Source organism: Physeter macrocephalus, chromosome 1 (genome assembly GCF_002837175.3).
Source record: "Physeter macrocephalus isolate SW-GA chromosome 1, ASM283717v5, whole genome shotgun sequence".
NCBI classification, from domain to species: Eukaryota; Metazoa; Chordata; class Mammalia; order Artiodactyla; family Physeteridae; genus Physeter; species Physeter macrocephalus.
Genome location: NC_041214.2, coordinates 25,682,686 through 25,699,814, shown reverse-complemented (window position 1 = coordinate 25,699,814; position 17,129 = coordinate 25,682,686). Strand labels below are relative to the sequence as shown.

Here is a 17,129-nt window from a genome sequence, read left to right as displayed (position 1 = left end):
CAGGCTCAGCGGCCATGGCTCATGGGCCCAGCCGCTCCGCGGCATGTGGGATCTTCCCGGACCGGGGCACGAACCCGTGTCCCCTGCATCGGCAGGCGGATTCTCAACCACTGTGCCACCAGGGAAGCCCCCACCATTACTTTTGATAGTGTTTTGAATACCAAAAATGACAGATTTAATAAAGCGAGGCAGCCTCATTATTTTTCAGATTATTTCTAATTGCTTTCCATACTATGGCTCTTCATTATTACTCCAGCATAGTTGGTTGCCACCAGTACTAGCAGTCACTCTTCCTGTGCATTTTGTCACTAATCCATATTTTGAGACATGACTAGGTTAATACAAAAGTCATTTTTAGAGACAATCTGATAAAATTAATTACTATAAAAATTAATTGCTATAGACATAATGATGGAAACAGAAAGATAAGTTGCTCAATTATATATATTTTTCTCAAGTTTTTGGACAGTTTTGGTATAGGCAAATACCTCTGTAGAAATCCTTACTTAAGATACAGGTGATTGTACTTGTTAATTACTAAATCAGAGCTGGATTTCATAAAAATTGTTTTCTTAGAAATGCATTATATAGAAAAAAATGCATTGTATAGGGTCTATTTTTGTGTCTAAGTAAGACATGAGACCTATCAGGTAAATAAGGAATATTTCAATAAATTTGTTACATAAAAGTTTTAAATTTCCATACAGAAAAATTCCATTGCAAACAAAGTAAAAAGACAAACAACCAACGAGAGAAAAGTATTTAAAACATTTTTGACTAGACAGAGGACTAATTTCTTTTATATATAAAGAGGTTTTACAAATTGGTGATTAAAAAAAACACACACCAGAAAAATAGGCTAATGCAAATGAACAGATAGTTTACAGAAGTATAAACAAATAGTAAACATGAAAGGATGCTTAAGCTTCTAAAGAAATTCAGAGTAATACAACTCTTAAAATTCCATTTTTCATCTGTTAGGGTAGTGTACTAATGAAGATGTAGGGGAAAATGAGCTCTCCTTATTGTTAGTGCTTTGGAAACATCTACCAGAATTTAAAATGAACATGCTGTTTTATCCAGCAGTTCTGAATGTGCAAAGGGTATATGAACTAAAGAATAATCATTTTTACATTATTTATGGAAGTAAAAAATCGGAAGCAACCTAAAGTTCCATTAATGGAGATTGGATGGACTGCCATCAAATGGAAAACCATCCAGTTTTAGGAAATAACGAGATGACTCTGTATGTAGTGATATAGAAATAGTTGTCCCTTCTAGAGAATGTCACACAGAGTGAAGTAAGTCAGAAAGAGAAAAGCAAATGTCGTATAATAACGCATATATGTGGAATCTAGAAAAGTGGTACAGATGATCTTATTTGCAAAGCAGGAATAGAGACACAGACTTAGAGAACAAATGTATGGATACCAAGGGGGAAAGGGGTAGGGTGGGAGGAGTTGGGAGACTGGGATTGACACATATACATTATTGATACTATGTATAAAATAGACAACTGATGGGAACATAGTGTACAGCACAGGGAACTCTACCTAATGCACTGTGGTAACCTAAATGGGAGGGAAGTCCAAAAGGGAGAGGATATCTGTATGTATGGCAGATTCATTTTGTTGTGCAGTGGAGGCTAACACAACATTGTATGTAAAGCAACCATACTCCAATAAAAATTAATTTAAAAAAAGAAATAAAAAAAGAAAAAAAATTAAACAGTGTCCTGGAAATTCAGATGCAATAAATTTCACCTAAGAATTTTAGGGTTGTAGGCTTGTCACAAAAGTAGCATGAAAGCTGATTCCTTATGAATAACCAAAAATTGATAAAAATCAATAAACATACTCAGAAAAGAAAAAAAAAGAAATAGTTGTCCCTGTACACAGTATGTCTGATTATGTTTGTGTGTGAATAGAAAATATCAGGAAAGATTTTCATAATTCTCTGAAATGTGACTCTCTTTGAGGAGTGGAGTTGGTGGAAGGAGGAGAATTGGGGAGCATTATGTTTCTAAACTGCTTGCTTTTTTTTTAAACAAGCATATATTAAATTTGTATTTAAAAGAAAAAATATTTATAAAATATCTACCAAATTTTAAATTAAGAATTATATATTTATAAATGAAAGAATTATAGCAAAATTTTTCTGACTTGGTTCCTATTTAGATATTGATTATAAACATTAATAAGTTTATGGAAGGTAAAGGGAGTACTTTTCTATTAGTTAGAGGTTAGACATAAATCAATGATTTCATTCTTAAGATTTGAAAGGTCTTTCAAAAATAACCTGGTTGAATGAGTCATGTGTTATATATATGTAGCATATTAAAGTAAACGTATCACTGGGGAAGGAAAATTTAATTATCATCCATATCATATTCAAAATGTATTAGTTATTAACATATTTCATTTAAAATAATACTGAGTTCAGGAATAGAAATTTTTTAATTAAATTGAATTGAAGGATACAAAGTTTTGAATCTATGAAAACAAATACCAAAACAATTTCTTTATAAGCAGTAGATATAAAAAAATTGCAATATTTATATTTCAAAATATTTATTTTTGTCTTTTTCTTTTTATGCAGGTTAACTTATAATAAGTATTTTATAGTTGTTTTATTTTCTTTTAATTTTATAATACTTTAATTTTAAATTTATGAAAATTATAGGCTAAAGATACTGATCATATTTATCTAATAAATTTGTTTTACATTATGGAATCAAATTTTATCACAGGTTTCGTCTTGATATATATCGCTGCTTGGCCAGTCCAGCTTTAATAATGTTAACAGAGGAGGATCCAATTCTGCGAGCATTTGAACTTAGTGCTGATTTAAAAGAACTAAGCCTTGTGGAGGTGGAATTCAGGTGGGAATGAATGGAAATTGTAAATTTTTTTAAAAAATATTTGAACTTAGTGCTGATTTAAAAGAACTAAGCCTTGTGGAGGTGGAATTCAGGTGGGAATGAATGGAAATTGTAAATTTTTTAAAAAAATTTATTTATTTTATTTATTTATTTTTGGCTGTGTTGGGTCTTCGTTGCTGAGCGTGGGCTTTCTCTAGTGGCGAGCGGAGGCTACTCTTCATTGCAATACAGTGGCTTCTCTTGTTGCGGAGCATGGGCTCTAGGTGCGTGGGCTTCAGTAGTTGCAGCACGCAGGCTCGGTAGTTGTGGCTCACGGGCTCTAGAGTGCAGGCTCAGTAGTTGTGGCACATGGGTTTAGTTGCTCCGCGGCATGTGGGATCTTCCCGGACCAGGGCTTGAACCCATGTCCGCTGCATTGGCAGGCGGATTATTAACCACTGCGCCACCAGGGAAGCCCTGGAAATTGTAAATTATCTCTTTTTTTTCCAGAATATTTTCAGCCTGAGTTTTTTCATAGGCCAAATTATCATTTATTTATCTACATTTGATCCAAGATGACCAAACCTTGCTGCCACATACTTGGGATTTTCCTTTTCCCTCAGTGTAATAGACCCCAGTACCACTTACGTCACTCCTTCCCCATCTTCCTTCTTCCACTTTTCCACCACCCTTAAATCCCTGCTTTGTTCAACACTGCCGGAGGCATTCTAAGTCAGTGTGAAGAGTGGTAGGAATGGTAGCCTTAAGCAAGAACAATCTTATTTATAACTGCTCTCTGTCCTACTCCCCTCATTCCTAGATTCTGTAATCATCCTTGAAGCCCGATCCTTCATAACTTTCAGAAGCATATAGAATGCTTTTTGTATGTCAGGTACATTCCACACACCCAGACTTTGTCCCTTTTCACTGTTTGGTGAGATTTTCTAGTAGGAGAAACATAACATGTAGGCATAAAATTGATTCGACTGCAATTAGATGCCTAGACTAAGAGGTAGGTAATACTTTGTTTGTTAAAGAAATTCAACTACTGGGCTTCCCTGGTGGCACAGTGGTTAAGAATCCACCTGCCAATGCAGGGGACACGGTTTCGATCCCTGGTCCGGATAGATCCCACATGCTGCGGAGCAGCTAAGCCCGTGCACCACAACTACTGAAGCCCGCTGTGCCTAGAGCCCATGCTCCTTAACAAGAGAAGCCACCACAGTGAGAAGCCTGCGCAATGCAACGAAGAGTAGTCCCCGCTCACCACAGCTAGAGAGAGCCTGTATGCAGCAACGCAGCCAAAGATAAATAAATTTATTTATTTTTTTTAAAAAAGAAATTCAACCACTTATTCTTAGGTAATTTTGGTTACATAGTAAGTGCAAAGAATGGATTAAAAAATGTTAGCTGGTGAGGAAAACTTTTTAATTCCTTGAGTTATAATTTTATGCAGCCAGTTCATGGAAAATCCCATTAAAAAAAAGATTAATCAATGGGAAATCTCCCTATTTTCCCTTCCTTTCCCTTTAAAAAAACTGAATGAAAAATTATTTTCTGAAATCTAACCCCAATTAATTCATAATTATTTATTTCTAACTTTATTCTTAAGTTGTTCCACTCAGGCATAAGCTTAATTAATTGGTATTTTAAAAATAATTATCTACTAAAACTTCTTTGTTTCTCAGAAGTGATTTAGGCTTGCCTTTAATAAGCAGGTAAGTCCTAGCTTTCAAGGAACAGTGATTCTGAAAGAGAATTCTGTACTAGGTGTGTTTCAGTAGTTTTCTTTCTAACTTGAATTTTGTTTAAATGAGCACTTTAAAAATGAAACAGAATACTATTTTAATATCAGAAGTAGCATAAACATGTTGTAGACTATGCTTGAAAAAACTTCTAGTTAAAAATTACATAATAATATTTATTGGATAACATCAAGATATTACTATCTATTGTTTAGATAAATAATATAAAAGGAAGCTTTATACAAAACTATTATAGAATGAGGGCAAATGAGTTAAGTGAAGAGCTGGTTGACAAATATTATCAGAACTTCTAGGAATATCAGTATATGTAAGAAAACATTGTGCTTACCTAAGGTTATCAGTGTGTACACAGAGAACATAATTGTGTTACAATTTTCCCCAAAGCTATGGAGAATTGATGCACCAGTAGGTTCCTTTGACTGTCAGCACAAAACATGTTGTGTAGCAGTATCAGAATTAAAATGTTACTGAGTAAAAAATGTTCTAGTGAAAACAGGTTAATTAGAAGATGGAAGTGACATTTCTAATAATAGACTGTTGCACTTTGCAGGAATGATTATGAGGAACTAGCCCGGCAATGTAAAATGTTTGCTAAAGATTTACTTGCACAAGCCCGGAATTCTCGCGAATTAGAAGTTATCCTAAACCATACATCTAGTGATGAGCCTCTTGACAAACGGGGACTACTAGAAGAAAGAATGAATTTAAGTCGTCTAAAACTTGCTATCAAATATAACCAAAAGGAGGTATGAGGTTTTCTGTGATATATTTAAATTATTTCCTCCACTGTAGTCTGGTGGCTCAGAACAAAGGCTTTGGAGCAATACATCTAGGTTGAGATCCTAGTTCTGCTTCATAAAAACTGTGTGTCCTTGGGAAAGTTATTGAATCTGTCTGAGCTTTAGTTTTAAGAATTAATTAAAGATATATATATTTAGAGTTTAGTACAATGAGTATTGGCATTAAGCAAGTACTCAATAAATGGTAGTTGCTATTATTTTTAACAATTAACATTAATAATAATAATATGGATGTTAATGTAATGTTTTTGCTAAATAGTAGCTATGCAGGTAAGATCCTGTATAGTAAATGCCTTCCTAATGAAGTTTCCATCTTGTGTTTTGTCTGTCATGGGTTTGTATTATTGATCTGTTTATAAGTAGTCCTTTCTATAGTAATAGGGCCTTTCTGTTTAAAAATAAAATATCAGATATTATGTTCCTTATTCTTATTTGTTAATTCATTGTGAAACCCAAAGGTGGAGAGACGTATGCTATGATAACTAAGTTGAATCTGGCTCTTCTGGCATCATCCCTTCCTATTAAGGGAAATACCTATTTCTACTCCCCATACACTCACATGCACATGATTCAAGAACTTGAAGAAGGAAGGTATGCATTTTTAACTTCACTTTTTGAGATAATTTATTAGACATGGATATTTATATGTAGATAATGATGTTCAGTAGAGGGTGTTGGTAAATGGTACTTTTAAGGTATTTCTTCTAAGACCCATTATTCTTACTATCAACATAGATATTGGAATAAAACTTGCTTATCAAATTTATATTACTATAAAAATGGGGCCCCAAACAGATTATGGTAGAAGGCAAGATATAGGACCTTTGGTGCTAGGGACAGAGTTTTTGATTATCTTGGTTGACAGGTTGAGCCTCCCAATAGCTTTGTGACTCAGGAGATTGATAAAGGAATTTTAAGATATTTACTTTAAAATTACCTAGATTATAAAGCAGAAGCTAACACACCATTGTAAAGCAATTATACCCCAATAAAGATGTTAAACAAATAATAAAATAAAATAACCTAAATATTATATTTCTTATCTAGATCTCTGGCTTCAAATCCTATAATTTTTCTAGTACTCCAGTCTGAAAGAGAATTCTGTACTAGGTGTGTTTCAGTAGTTTTCTTTCTAACTTGAATTTTGTTTAAATGAGCACTTTAAAAATGAAACAGAATACTATTTTAATATCAGAAGTAGCATAAACATGTTGTAGACTATGCTTGAAAAAACTTCTAGTTAAAAATTACATAATAATATTTATTGGATAACATCAAGATATTACTATCTATTGTTTAGATAAATAATATAAAAGGAAGCTTTATACAAAACTATTATAGAATGAGGGCAAATGAGTTAAGTGAAGAGCTGGTTGACAAATATTATCAGAACTTCTAGGAATATCAGTATATGTAAGAAAACATTGTGCTTACCTAAGGTTATCAGTGTGTACACAGAGAACATAATTGTGTTACAATTTTCCCCAAAGCTATGGAGAATTGATGCACCAGTAGGTTCCTTTGACTGTCAGCACAAAACATGTTGTGTAGCAGTATCAGAATTAAAATGTTACTGAGTAAAAAATGTTCTAGTGAAAACAGGTTAATTAGAAGATGGAAGTGACATTTCTAATAATAGACTGTTGCACTTTGCAGGAATGATTATGAGGAACTAGCCCGGCAATGTAAAATGTTTGCTAAAGATTTACTTGCACAAGCCCGGAATTCTCGCGAATTAGAAGTTATCCTAAACCATACATCTAGTGATGAGCCTCTTGACAAACGGGGACTACTAGAAGAAAGAATGAATTTAAGTCGTCTAAAACTTGCTATCAAATATAACCAAAAGGAGGTATGAGGTTTTCTGTGATATATTTAAATTATTTCCTCCACTGTAGTCTGGTGGCTCAGAACAAAGGCTTTGGAGCAATACATCTAGGTTGAGATCCTAGTTCTGCTTCATAAAAACTGTGTGTCCTTGGGAAAGTTATTGAATCTGTCTGAGCTTTAGTTTTAAGAATTAATTAAAGATATATATATTTAGAGTTTAGTACAATGAGTATTGGCATTAAGCAAGTACTCAATAAATGGTAGTTGCTATTATTTTTAACAATTAACATTAATAATAATAATATGGATGTTAATGTAATGTTTTTGCTAAATAGTAGCTATGCAGGTAAGATCCTGTATAGTAAATGCCTTCCTAATGAAGTTTCCATCTTGTGTTTTGTCTGTCATGGGTTTGTATTATTGATCTGTTTATAAGTAGTCCTTTCTATAGTAATAGGGCCTTTCTGTTTAAAAATAAAATATCAGATATTATGTTCCTTATTCTTATTTGTTAATTCATTGTGAAACCCAAAGGTGGAGAGACGTATGCTATGATAACTAAGTTGAATCTGGCTCTTCTGGCATCATCCCTTCCTATTAAGGGAAATACCTATTTCTACTCCCCATACACTCACATGCACATGATTCAAGAACTTGAAGAAGGAAGGTATGCATTTTTAACTTCACTTTTTGAGATAATTTATTAGACATGGATATTTATATGTAGATAATGATGTTCAGTAGAGGGTGTTGGTAAATGGTACTTTTAAGGTATTTCTTCTAAGACCCATTATTCTTACTATCAACATAGATATTGGAATAAAACTTGCTTATCAAATTTATATTACTATAAAAATGGGGCCCCAAACAGATTATGGTAGAAGGCAAGATATAGGACCTTTGGTGCTAGGGACAGAGTTTTTGATTATCTTGGTTGACAGTTTGAGCCTCCCAATAGCTTTGTGACTCAGGAGATTGATAAAGGAATTTTAAGATATTTACTTTAAAATTACCTAGATTATAAAGCAGAAGCTAACACACCATTGTAAAGCAATTATACCCCAATAAAGATGTTAAACAAATAATAAAATAAAATAACCTAAATATTATATTTCTTATCTAGATCTCTGGCTTCAAATCCTATAATTTTTCTAGTACTCCAGCGTTCTTGCTTAAGGTAGACCATTTATAGGAAAAAATAAATTAAGTACAAGAATTTGGATCAGTGTAGCTGTAAGATTATAAATCAGCAACATACCTATGTGGCTTTAAAAGGAAATACAATGCTAATATGTACATGTAGAAACAGAGAAAATAGGAACCCTGATGTACTCTTCTCCTAACATACATTTTGACTAGATCTTATGTTAATTTATTTACTTATGTGTTGCACAACCTAAAATAGACACAAAATACTAGAAAATGATAAAATAAAGATATAACAAAGATACAAAACTAACTTAAGTGCTTGGAAAAAGAACCTCAAAGAAAGGTGGAAAGAACCAAGATTATCCTGGTAAGGGAAGAAAAAACTAGGAGGCAGTTTCCTCATGATATATCTCTGTATATCCCTGAAGAACTCACAGAGGATAACCAAATGTTCCATTCTAAACAAGAGTAGAGAAAAGGAAAAAGAAGTAGTGGTAATATTTTTAGTTGGAAGGAAGATACTCTGTAATTTTAAGAATTAATGAAAATGTAAATTAGTTTTTTAAACTAGATTTCTAAATATAATCAAAGGGGAAGATAATATTTTTCCAAATAGTTGGTAGACTTTGTTCAGGTCATACATCCTGAATAACAAACTACTGTGATACTTAGTGGCATAAAACTGTATTTCATAGTCATTTTGTAGTAATTTCATGATCATTTTATTATGCTCTTGGGTTCTTTAGGTCAAGAATTAGGAAAGGGCACAGTAAGGCTGATTTGTCTCTGCTTCTCCATGTCAAGGACTCAGCTGGAGATAGCTCAAATGATGGGGGGCTACAATCATTCGAGAGGCTTCTTACTCATATGTCTGGTGCCTGAGCAGCAGCTGAGGTTTCAAACAGGGAGCTTTGAGTGGGCTGGGTGCTCAGATGGGTGGGTCCATAGAGGGTGGATCTCCTAAGAACCTAGGACTGGAACCTTGGAGGGGCATGGCCCTCATGGTGGGCTGGCTGCAGGGGGATGGTCTGAGTAGCCTCTGGGGTGACCAGAGTGCCTACATGTAGCCTGGTCTTCCTCATAGCATGGTGGCTTCAGGGTAGTAGGACTTTTTACCTGCCAGCTTTTGGCTCCAAGAGCAAGTGTTTCTCAAATAAGGTGGAAGCTGAATGGCCTTTTAAGACTTACCTTCAGAAGTCACATAGCATCACTTCTTCCAGAATCTACTGGTTAAAGCAATCATAAGCTTGTTGAATTGAAGGGTAGGTAATATTGGTAGCCCACCTATTGATGAGAGGAGTATCAAAGAATTTGTGTCTATGTTTTAAAACCACCACAGACTTAGGACATCTCCAGTTGAAAATATGTTCTTCCAATTACGTATTTAACATTACTGTTAATTAAATCATCATTATGTAGAGGAATGGCAAGGGCAGCAGTCACGCCTGAGATTGCTTTGATATATGGGGGAAGGATGAAACCACTAAGTTTGGGATGCTACTAAACTGGGTAGTTGGTGGGAAGAAAAGCTGTTTTCCTCCCTGATATTTCCTCTTGAGGGACAGATTACGATTCCCTAACAACACTGGAATCTAAGCAGAAGGATAAATAATGAAGACTTAACTGCCAAAAATAGGTATAGTATTGATATATTAGGAAATTTCTTGATAAGCACAATAAACAACAACAAAACTCTGCCTACTTTTTTAAACTACAGTGTTGCATTCTATAGATTATATTCTATCTTGGGATGAATCATTTTAAAACAGAACATTGACCAAATATTATTTAATATCTGAATGATATTATGACCACTTGTGCTTTACTTTGGTGATTTCAAACCTGATTACATTATTGTGTCCAGAGTTATCAGAATCCTTAACTTATACTTCCCAACGTGAGCATTATATTGGGAAAATATTGCTTCTGAATTTTGTAAACTAAAAAGCTTCATAAACTTTGGTAAATTCATTTTTATACTTGAACTAGAATTCTCCTCTTATTTGGGAATATTTTTCCTTTTCTTCTCACATAGAATTCCATTTTAAGAAGAGTATCTTTAATACATTTTAAGAAATTCTCAGTGTTTTCGTGGAGCATAAAAATATCTGATGTTTAGACTTTAATTGCTTTGCTATCTTGACATGTTGGTTTCTTGTAACTGAAATCATCAGTTTTTCTAGGCTGAAGTCTCTTTCTGTGGATTGTGCTTGTTAATTTTGAAATTTCATAAACACTATTATGAGTCTTTATAAGTTAAATGTTTTGAAATGGCTGAGTAGGCTAGTAATAATCACTAATATTTATATAGTGCATGCTATGACCAGGCACTATTCTAAGAGCTGTACATTTAATCCTCATAACAAGTGTATGACTAGATACTATTATTATCCCCATTTTATAGATGGGGAATTTGAGGCTTAGAGAGATTTAAAAACTTGCTCAAGGTCATTTAGTAAGTAAGTGGCAGAGCCTGGATTTGAATCTAGGTAATCTGGCTCCAGAGTCTATGCTCTTAACCACTACACTCTTTGATTACACGTAAGAAAACAAAACAAAACAAAAGAACTGGACTGTATAGAATTGATTTCAAACTATTATTAAAACTTTGAATATCAATTAAATAATAGTACTATCAGATCGTATTTACAAGTTATATTTTACTTTTTTTATATATGTGTGCTTCGTTTTCAGTTTGTCTCCCAGTCCAACTGTCAGCAGTTCCTGAACACTGTTTGGTTTGGACAGATGTCAGGTTACCGACGTAAGCCTACCTGTAAGAAGATAATGACTGTTTTGACAGTTGGCATGTTTTGGCCAGTTTTGTCACTTTGTTATTTGATAGCTCCCAAATCTCAGTTTGGCAGAATTATTCACACACCTTTTATGAAATTTATTATTCATGGAGCATCATATTTTACATTCCTGCTATTACTAAACTTATACTCTCTTGTCTACAATGAGGATAAGAAAAACACAATGGGGCCAGCCCTTGAAAGAATAGACTATCTTCTTATACTGTGGATTATTGGTAAGTATCAAGTTAGTTTAAAAAGTTCTGCCTTTATTTAGCCCATTAATTCTCCCTTGCTTGGTGGCATTATAAGCTGCCTTCAACTTGTAATTTTACACTGTTTATACAGGAAGAATTTGAATTCTTCCAGGATCATTGAGGACTTAACTAACATTTTTTTTTAAAGATAAATGTTCTTGAACTTGATGATAAGCAGATCTCTTACTTAATATTACTTAATTACATGGAAGTTAAAAATTCTCAGTTGCTAAAATTGTTCATGATTGTTAAAACAGAAAAACAAATTTTGCTGATGAATTTTTTTTTGTTATAAGAATATGAACATTTTCTTAGGTATTTTGAAATGTAATAATACATTTTATACTCGGTTGCATTTTAAGAGTTAACTATTTTGTTTTATTATATCATTAGTTTTTCTTTTAAGAACCTATGAACTTTTATAGTTACATATTACCTTATATAGATAAAACATTCCCTGGTGACTCACTCTATAAATCAGTTCTTTGTAATGACAGCCGGATCTCTTTAGAAATGACAGTTTTTTAAAAAAAAAAAGACATTTTAGTTTCTGAAAATTGGTTTTTTTATAAGTATTGTGCTGTATAATAAATATTTTAATGCTCTTCTGCAGTTTTTACTGCCCTTGCCCTTTTGGGGAGAGGTGGGAGGAGGAGGGAGGTTGAGGTATAATTACATTGTCTATTTATGGTCTTTTAATGACATCCCCTTTATTATTTCCCTCTGGATCTTCAACCTTGTTTTTAACCTCAGCATTTCCCACTTTTTTTTTTTTTTTACTATTTGCTATAGAGTAAAAGGAATATTGAAATTTATTCTTTTCTATGTTATGAAGCACTGATTGATATGTTCTTGACTGTTTCAGTTATTAAATAATTTAAGAAGAGTTAACGTACAGTGTTCACTTTTAGTTCTTCAGATATAAAAGTGTATTTTGGGATTTTTATTTTTATTTGGAAATTAGTTCATTTCAAGTAACAATCTTAAATCAGAGTTATGCATTAATGTTTAAAATTAGGTAGATACAGTAAAAATAATACACATTTGAACTTTAGGTTAAAGAGAATTAAATAATTTCTTCTTGTTAATATTTTCGTGTTTCTGATATTTCCACTATCTTATCTAAAATTTAATATTTTAATTTAGGAAATAATTTATACATTATCATATTTGACTCCAAATTGCATTGTTGTAGATCTTTTCAATGTGAAATTTGTTTATATTTTTAATGGGTAGGTTAGGCTGAAAGGAATCTCTTAGAAGCACTTTTCCCCTCTATTTAAACTACTTCTGAAAGATTGTTATATATACTTTAGTTATAAAAAAGGGAAAATTTATATCATTTATCTGTAACCTATTGTTTAAATAGTAGTGAGAGAGAAAAAATATTTTCTTTGTTTTGTAAGATAAACAAGTCTGTATGAGAAGTAAAGTTTATATTTCTTAGCAGTGAGTAAAAACTCATTGAAGTCAGAGTCATACCACTCCTTGGATAGCATAAATATTGCTGCTGTCACTGAATTTCACAACAAACGGTAAAACTGTGGCTACTCTTTTCTAATCACAATGGCCCTGAACACACACACACACACACAATATTATTAATTTTCTAAACATATTCTGTCTCAGTAGAAGAGTGCAGTATGAATTATGCCAGTAAAATTCCTGGAAGTGTTTTTCTTTTCTCAGCACAGCTTCTGCTTTGAAACAGTTAGATATGAATAAACCTTGCCAAGGATGTTTTCTGAACCTGTTATGTCTTTAGATCACTCTGACTTCCTTAAATATATAGATCTGAACTTGCTCTAAGGAAACATGTAAGAATCATTTGCCTACTTGTTCAGAGTCACTCCTTGGTTCAATTTACTTTTTCATGCAATAAGCACAGGGACTTCTGACTCATGATGCCTGGCTTCTGGACATTTGCTTCCTGTTCTTTTCCTTAGCCCTCCAGGAAAAAAGTAGGGTTAAATTATAAAAAGCAAGGTAGAAAAAAAGAAAACAATGTGTTGATGAATCCACAGAATATTAATGGTATCCATTTACTTAATTTTTTACCATTGGAATATAATAGAACAGCCCTTACAGAAATGTATGTTTTGAAATGTTGTCTGCCTACTTTGTCCAAGCACAGGCAGAAACAGATATGGCCCAACATTCATGGAGCTTATGGTCTAATTATTGTTTAAAAGAAAAACACCCAATAACTTGAAAATCACACAGATAAAATTAAAAAATTACACGAGTTAAGCGCTACTAAGTAAAGGTCATGGAGCTAGGAGAGCAAGCATTTTATAAGGGCATTTTACCTACTCAGGGGATTGGAAAGTCTATCTTGAAGAAGTGATAAATAAGCTAAGATTTAAAGGATAAATAGGAGTCCACTTGGAGAATCGGGAAAGAAAACTATTGTAGGAGAATTGGGAGAGAAGACTATTCTAGGCTGGTGTAAAAGTTACATTCAGAGGCCATGTGGCAAAGAGGGAGCATGGCGCAAAGAAGGGACTGCGTAAAGGCTGGAGGAAGGAGGACAAGGGAATTGGGATTTGAGATGAAACTATAGAAGGGGGGCTTCCCTGGTGGCGCAGTGGTTGAGAGTCCGCCTGCCGATGCAGGGGACGCGGGTTCGTGCCCCGGTCCGGGAAGATCCCACGTGCCGCGGAGCGGCTGGGCCCGGGAGCCATGGCCACTGAGCCTGTAGAAGTGGATGTTATACTAGACCACGGACAGCCTTGTTGGCCATATTAAGTAATTTTGACTTTATACTAAGAGCAGTGGAAAACCACTGGCGTTTTTAAGTAGGTGGGTGACATGATCAGATTTTCATGTTGAAAAGATCGTTCTGGCTACAGCGTAGAGAACGGGTTGGGAGGAAGAGCTGCGGCAAGAGTAGGTAGAGGGAGACCAATAAGGAGCCTGTTGCAGTACTCTAGATGAAAGCTGATGGTGCCTTGGACTTACGACGCTTGCCATAGAAAGAGAAGGAAACAGATTCGAGAGATACTTACAAAGTAAAGCCAGTAGGACATGGAAATATATATATATATATATATGAAGTGAGGGAGGAGGAAATTATTAAGCAACCTAAGTATTCTAGAAGAGTACTAGGTTTGGGGATTTGTGAAAGAGTAGATCCTGAGTGTGGTTTTAGGTATGTGGAAGTTGAAAAGCCTTCGAGAAATTCAAAAGAGATGTTAGTCAGACAATTGGATATCATAGTCCAGAGCTCAAGAAGAAGTTTAAGCTTGAGTTAGCAGTATGCAAATAGTCTGCATATATGTTGTAGACGAAACTGTGGGCACACATGAGACACTTGAGAAAGTATAAGATGAGAAGAAGAGAGGACCTAGGAGCAAGCCTCGAGGAATTCGCAGAATGATGGGATTACGGTTTGCTAATCTTACTAATTCTAAAAAACAACAAAAAAGGACCCCAAAATGTAGTCCATTGATTATGTAGTGATTGCATTGCTTATAATAGTTTAAAATTATTGTGTTCTTCCAATCCAGCTCAGAAATGTGAAATACATCAAGTGTATTAGCTTCACTTTGGTGTGGGATATTGCACAGGAGCTGGGAAACTACCTGTCAGTGGTACTTAATATTCTTTCATATGTCTGCCTTTCTTGATCAAAATCTTCTCCAATTCATGTTGTAATTTTTGTCACGTGTTCCCTTTAGGTATAATATTACATTTTACAGAAATAAAACACTTATTTCTGTAAGCATCTTTCTTGGCTTAGTGTTTTACTGTTACAGTGTTTGGGTTAATAAAATGTAAACTATTTGGTTTAACATTTTTGGTTAGTTTTTATCTATTCATTTTAAATAGAAGCTCATCCAAGTGGAATTTTTAAAAAGTGTTTTCCCTGTCAGACCTGCAAATATTTTAAAATGTTTTTCTACATAAAATATGGGTACTGTATAATTAAGATGTTAAGAACAGAGTTTTTCGAGAATACTTCATGTGTTTCCCAGGGGACTTATTCTGTTCACTGGTAAGTCAGAGGATGATTCTGATTGGCTTAACTTGATCTTCATCCATATTTAGGTTGTAGCACTCTGTTCTTTTGTCACTTTACATTCTCCTTAAAAATACCTTAGTGGAGGAATGTGTCATAAAGCTATTCTTGATTGTAGTACTGTTCTCTGTTACTCCCAGGAATATATAACTATGGAGAAACTTCTGGCCAAAGAAGGGGAAGGGAGTTATTTGGTTCGGTTGGTTTTTATCTATGTATATTTATTCACTGAGCAAATTTTGAGCACCCACTGTGTATCAGGCACCATATAGGACATTTAGGACATTGGTTGATAAAACAAAGATTCTTACCCTTGAAGAGTTTACCCGAAGTGGGAGGAAGATAGTCAGTTAGTAATAGACATAATAAGTAAACTATACCCATTGTTTAAAAGTGATAAGTACTAAGGGAAAAGAAAGAAGAGTTGGGGGATTGGGAGTGAGGGGCACGGGGTTTGCAATTTTAAATAGGATGATCAGAGTAGTTGGTGAGCAAAGATGCAAAGTGAGGGAGTTAGCCAAATGGATGTCTGGGTGAGGAGCTTCCAGCCAGAGGGAAGAGCCCATGTAAAGGCCCTAAGGCAGGAGTCTTGTGTGTTCAGAGAACAGCAAGGAAGCAAGGAGACCAGTAGTGGAGGGAAAGATTGATAGGAGAGGAGATCAGAGAGAAGAGGTAATGTAGGGCCTTGTAGACCATTGTAGGGAATTTGGTTTTGACTCTGAACAAAATGAGCTCTAAGGGAAGGTGCAATGCCCTCTCTGCACAGTCAGCAGCAGTGGTCTTAGGTTCTCATTAACACTCACACTCGCCGGACACGATAGGCAAAAACCTGGCACCAGGTTTACTTAGCTTTGGAAGATATGACAGGAAATAGAGCACATCAGCCTGACAGCTTCAAATATATCTTTATTGGCAGGTCTTACAAAAGACGGGGCTGCTTCCCAGCCCCATAGGGGCACACTCAGTTGTATGGCATGAGGCCATATGCATGGGTGTGGGCTACTCCAGCCAAAGAAGCCTGAAATCTACCAGGATTTCTTATAGATCCAGCAGGATATCTTAGAAAGCCTCAGAATGTAGCTCCCACTACATGCACACTTTACATTAAGAGAGACATCACAGAGGAGCTGAGGCCTGTGTTTCTCAGCATGTTTTTCTATAGTCCTGGTTGGGTCTACTTTTAGGGTCTATGAGTCCACTCATAGTCCTCCCAGTCCAGATGCAGTTTCCCAATCAGTGGTTGTTTTTATAACAATCTTGAACACAGCTGACCTTCCATATTTTTCTTAATGTAGTATGTTTCCAAGGCAACACTTAAATAGACGATAACATGAGATTTTGTTCCCATGGGAAAAGCGTTCTGTCCTGCAGTTCTTTCTCCTCTGGGAGTTACTACAGTGTTTTGGGGAGAGAAGTAACACTTGCATTTTAAAAGGATTACTCTGATTGCCATGTTGAGAATAGATTTTAGGGAGAACAGGGTAGAAGCAGGGAGACTAGGCTATTTCAGTAATTCAGGCCAGAGAAGATAGTGGCTTGAAGTTGAAATAGTGGTGAGAAAGGTTAGATCCTAACTATAGTTTGAAAGTAAAGCCAGCAGGATTTACTACTGCATTGAATGTGTGATTTAAAAGAATATCAGTCAAGGATG

At 34.7% G+C, this 17,129-nt stretch overlaps 1 protein-coding gene across 3 annotated transcripts in view; it reads left to right on the top strand.

The window, feature by feature from the left end:
• The window catches only part of TRPC1 (transient receptor potential cation channel subfamily C member 1), a 63,653-nt gene that overhangs the window by 24,292 nt on the left and 22,232 nt on the right, over positions 1–17,129 (top strand). For 2 of the 3 annotated variants that reach the window (XM_007126487.4, XM_007126486.4), the window contains 3 exons: positions 2,750–2,881; positions 5,177–5,372; positions 11,100–11,436. In XM_007126487.4, the coding sequence (XP_007126549.1) occupies positions 2,750–2,881; positions 5,177–5,372; positions 11,100–11,436 (665 nt within the window). Of the gene's footprint in view, positions 1–2,749; positions 2,882–5,176; positions 5,373–7,085; positions 7,279–11,099; positions 11,437–17,129 lie in introns of those variants that run through there. The other variant, XM_055085565.1, reaches the window with a different exon arrangement.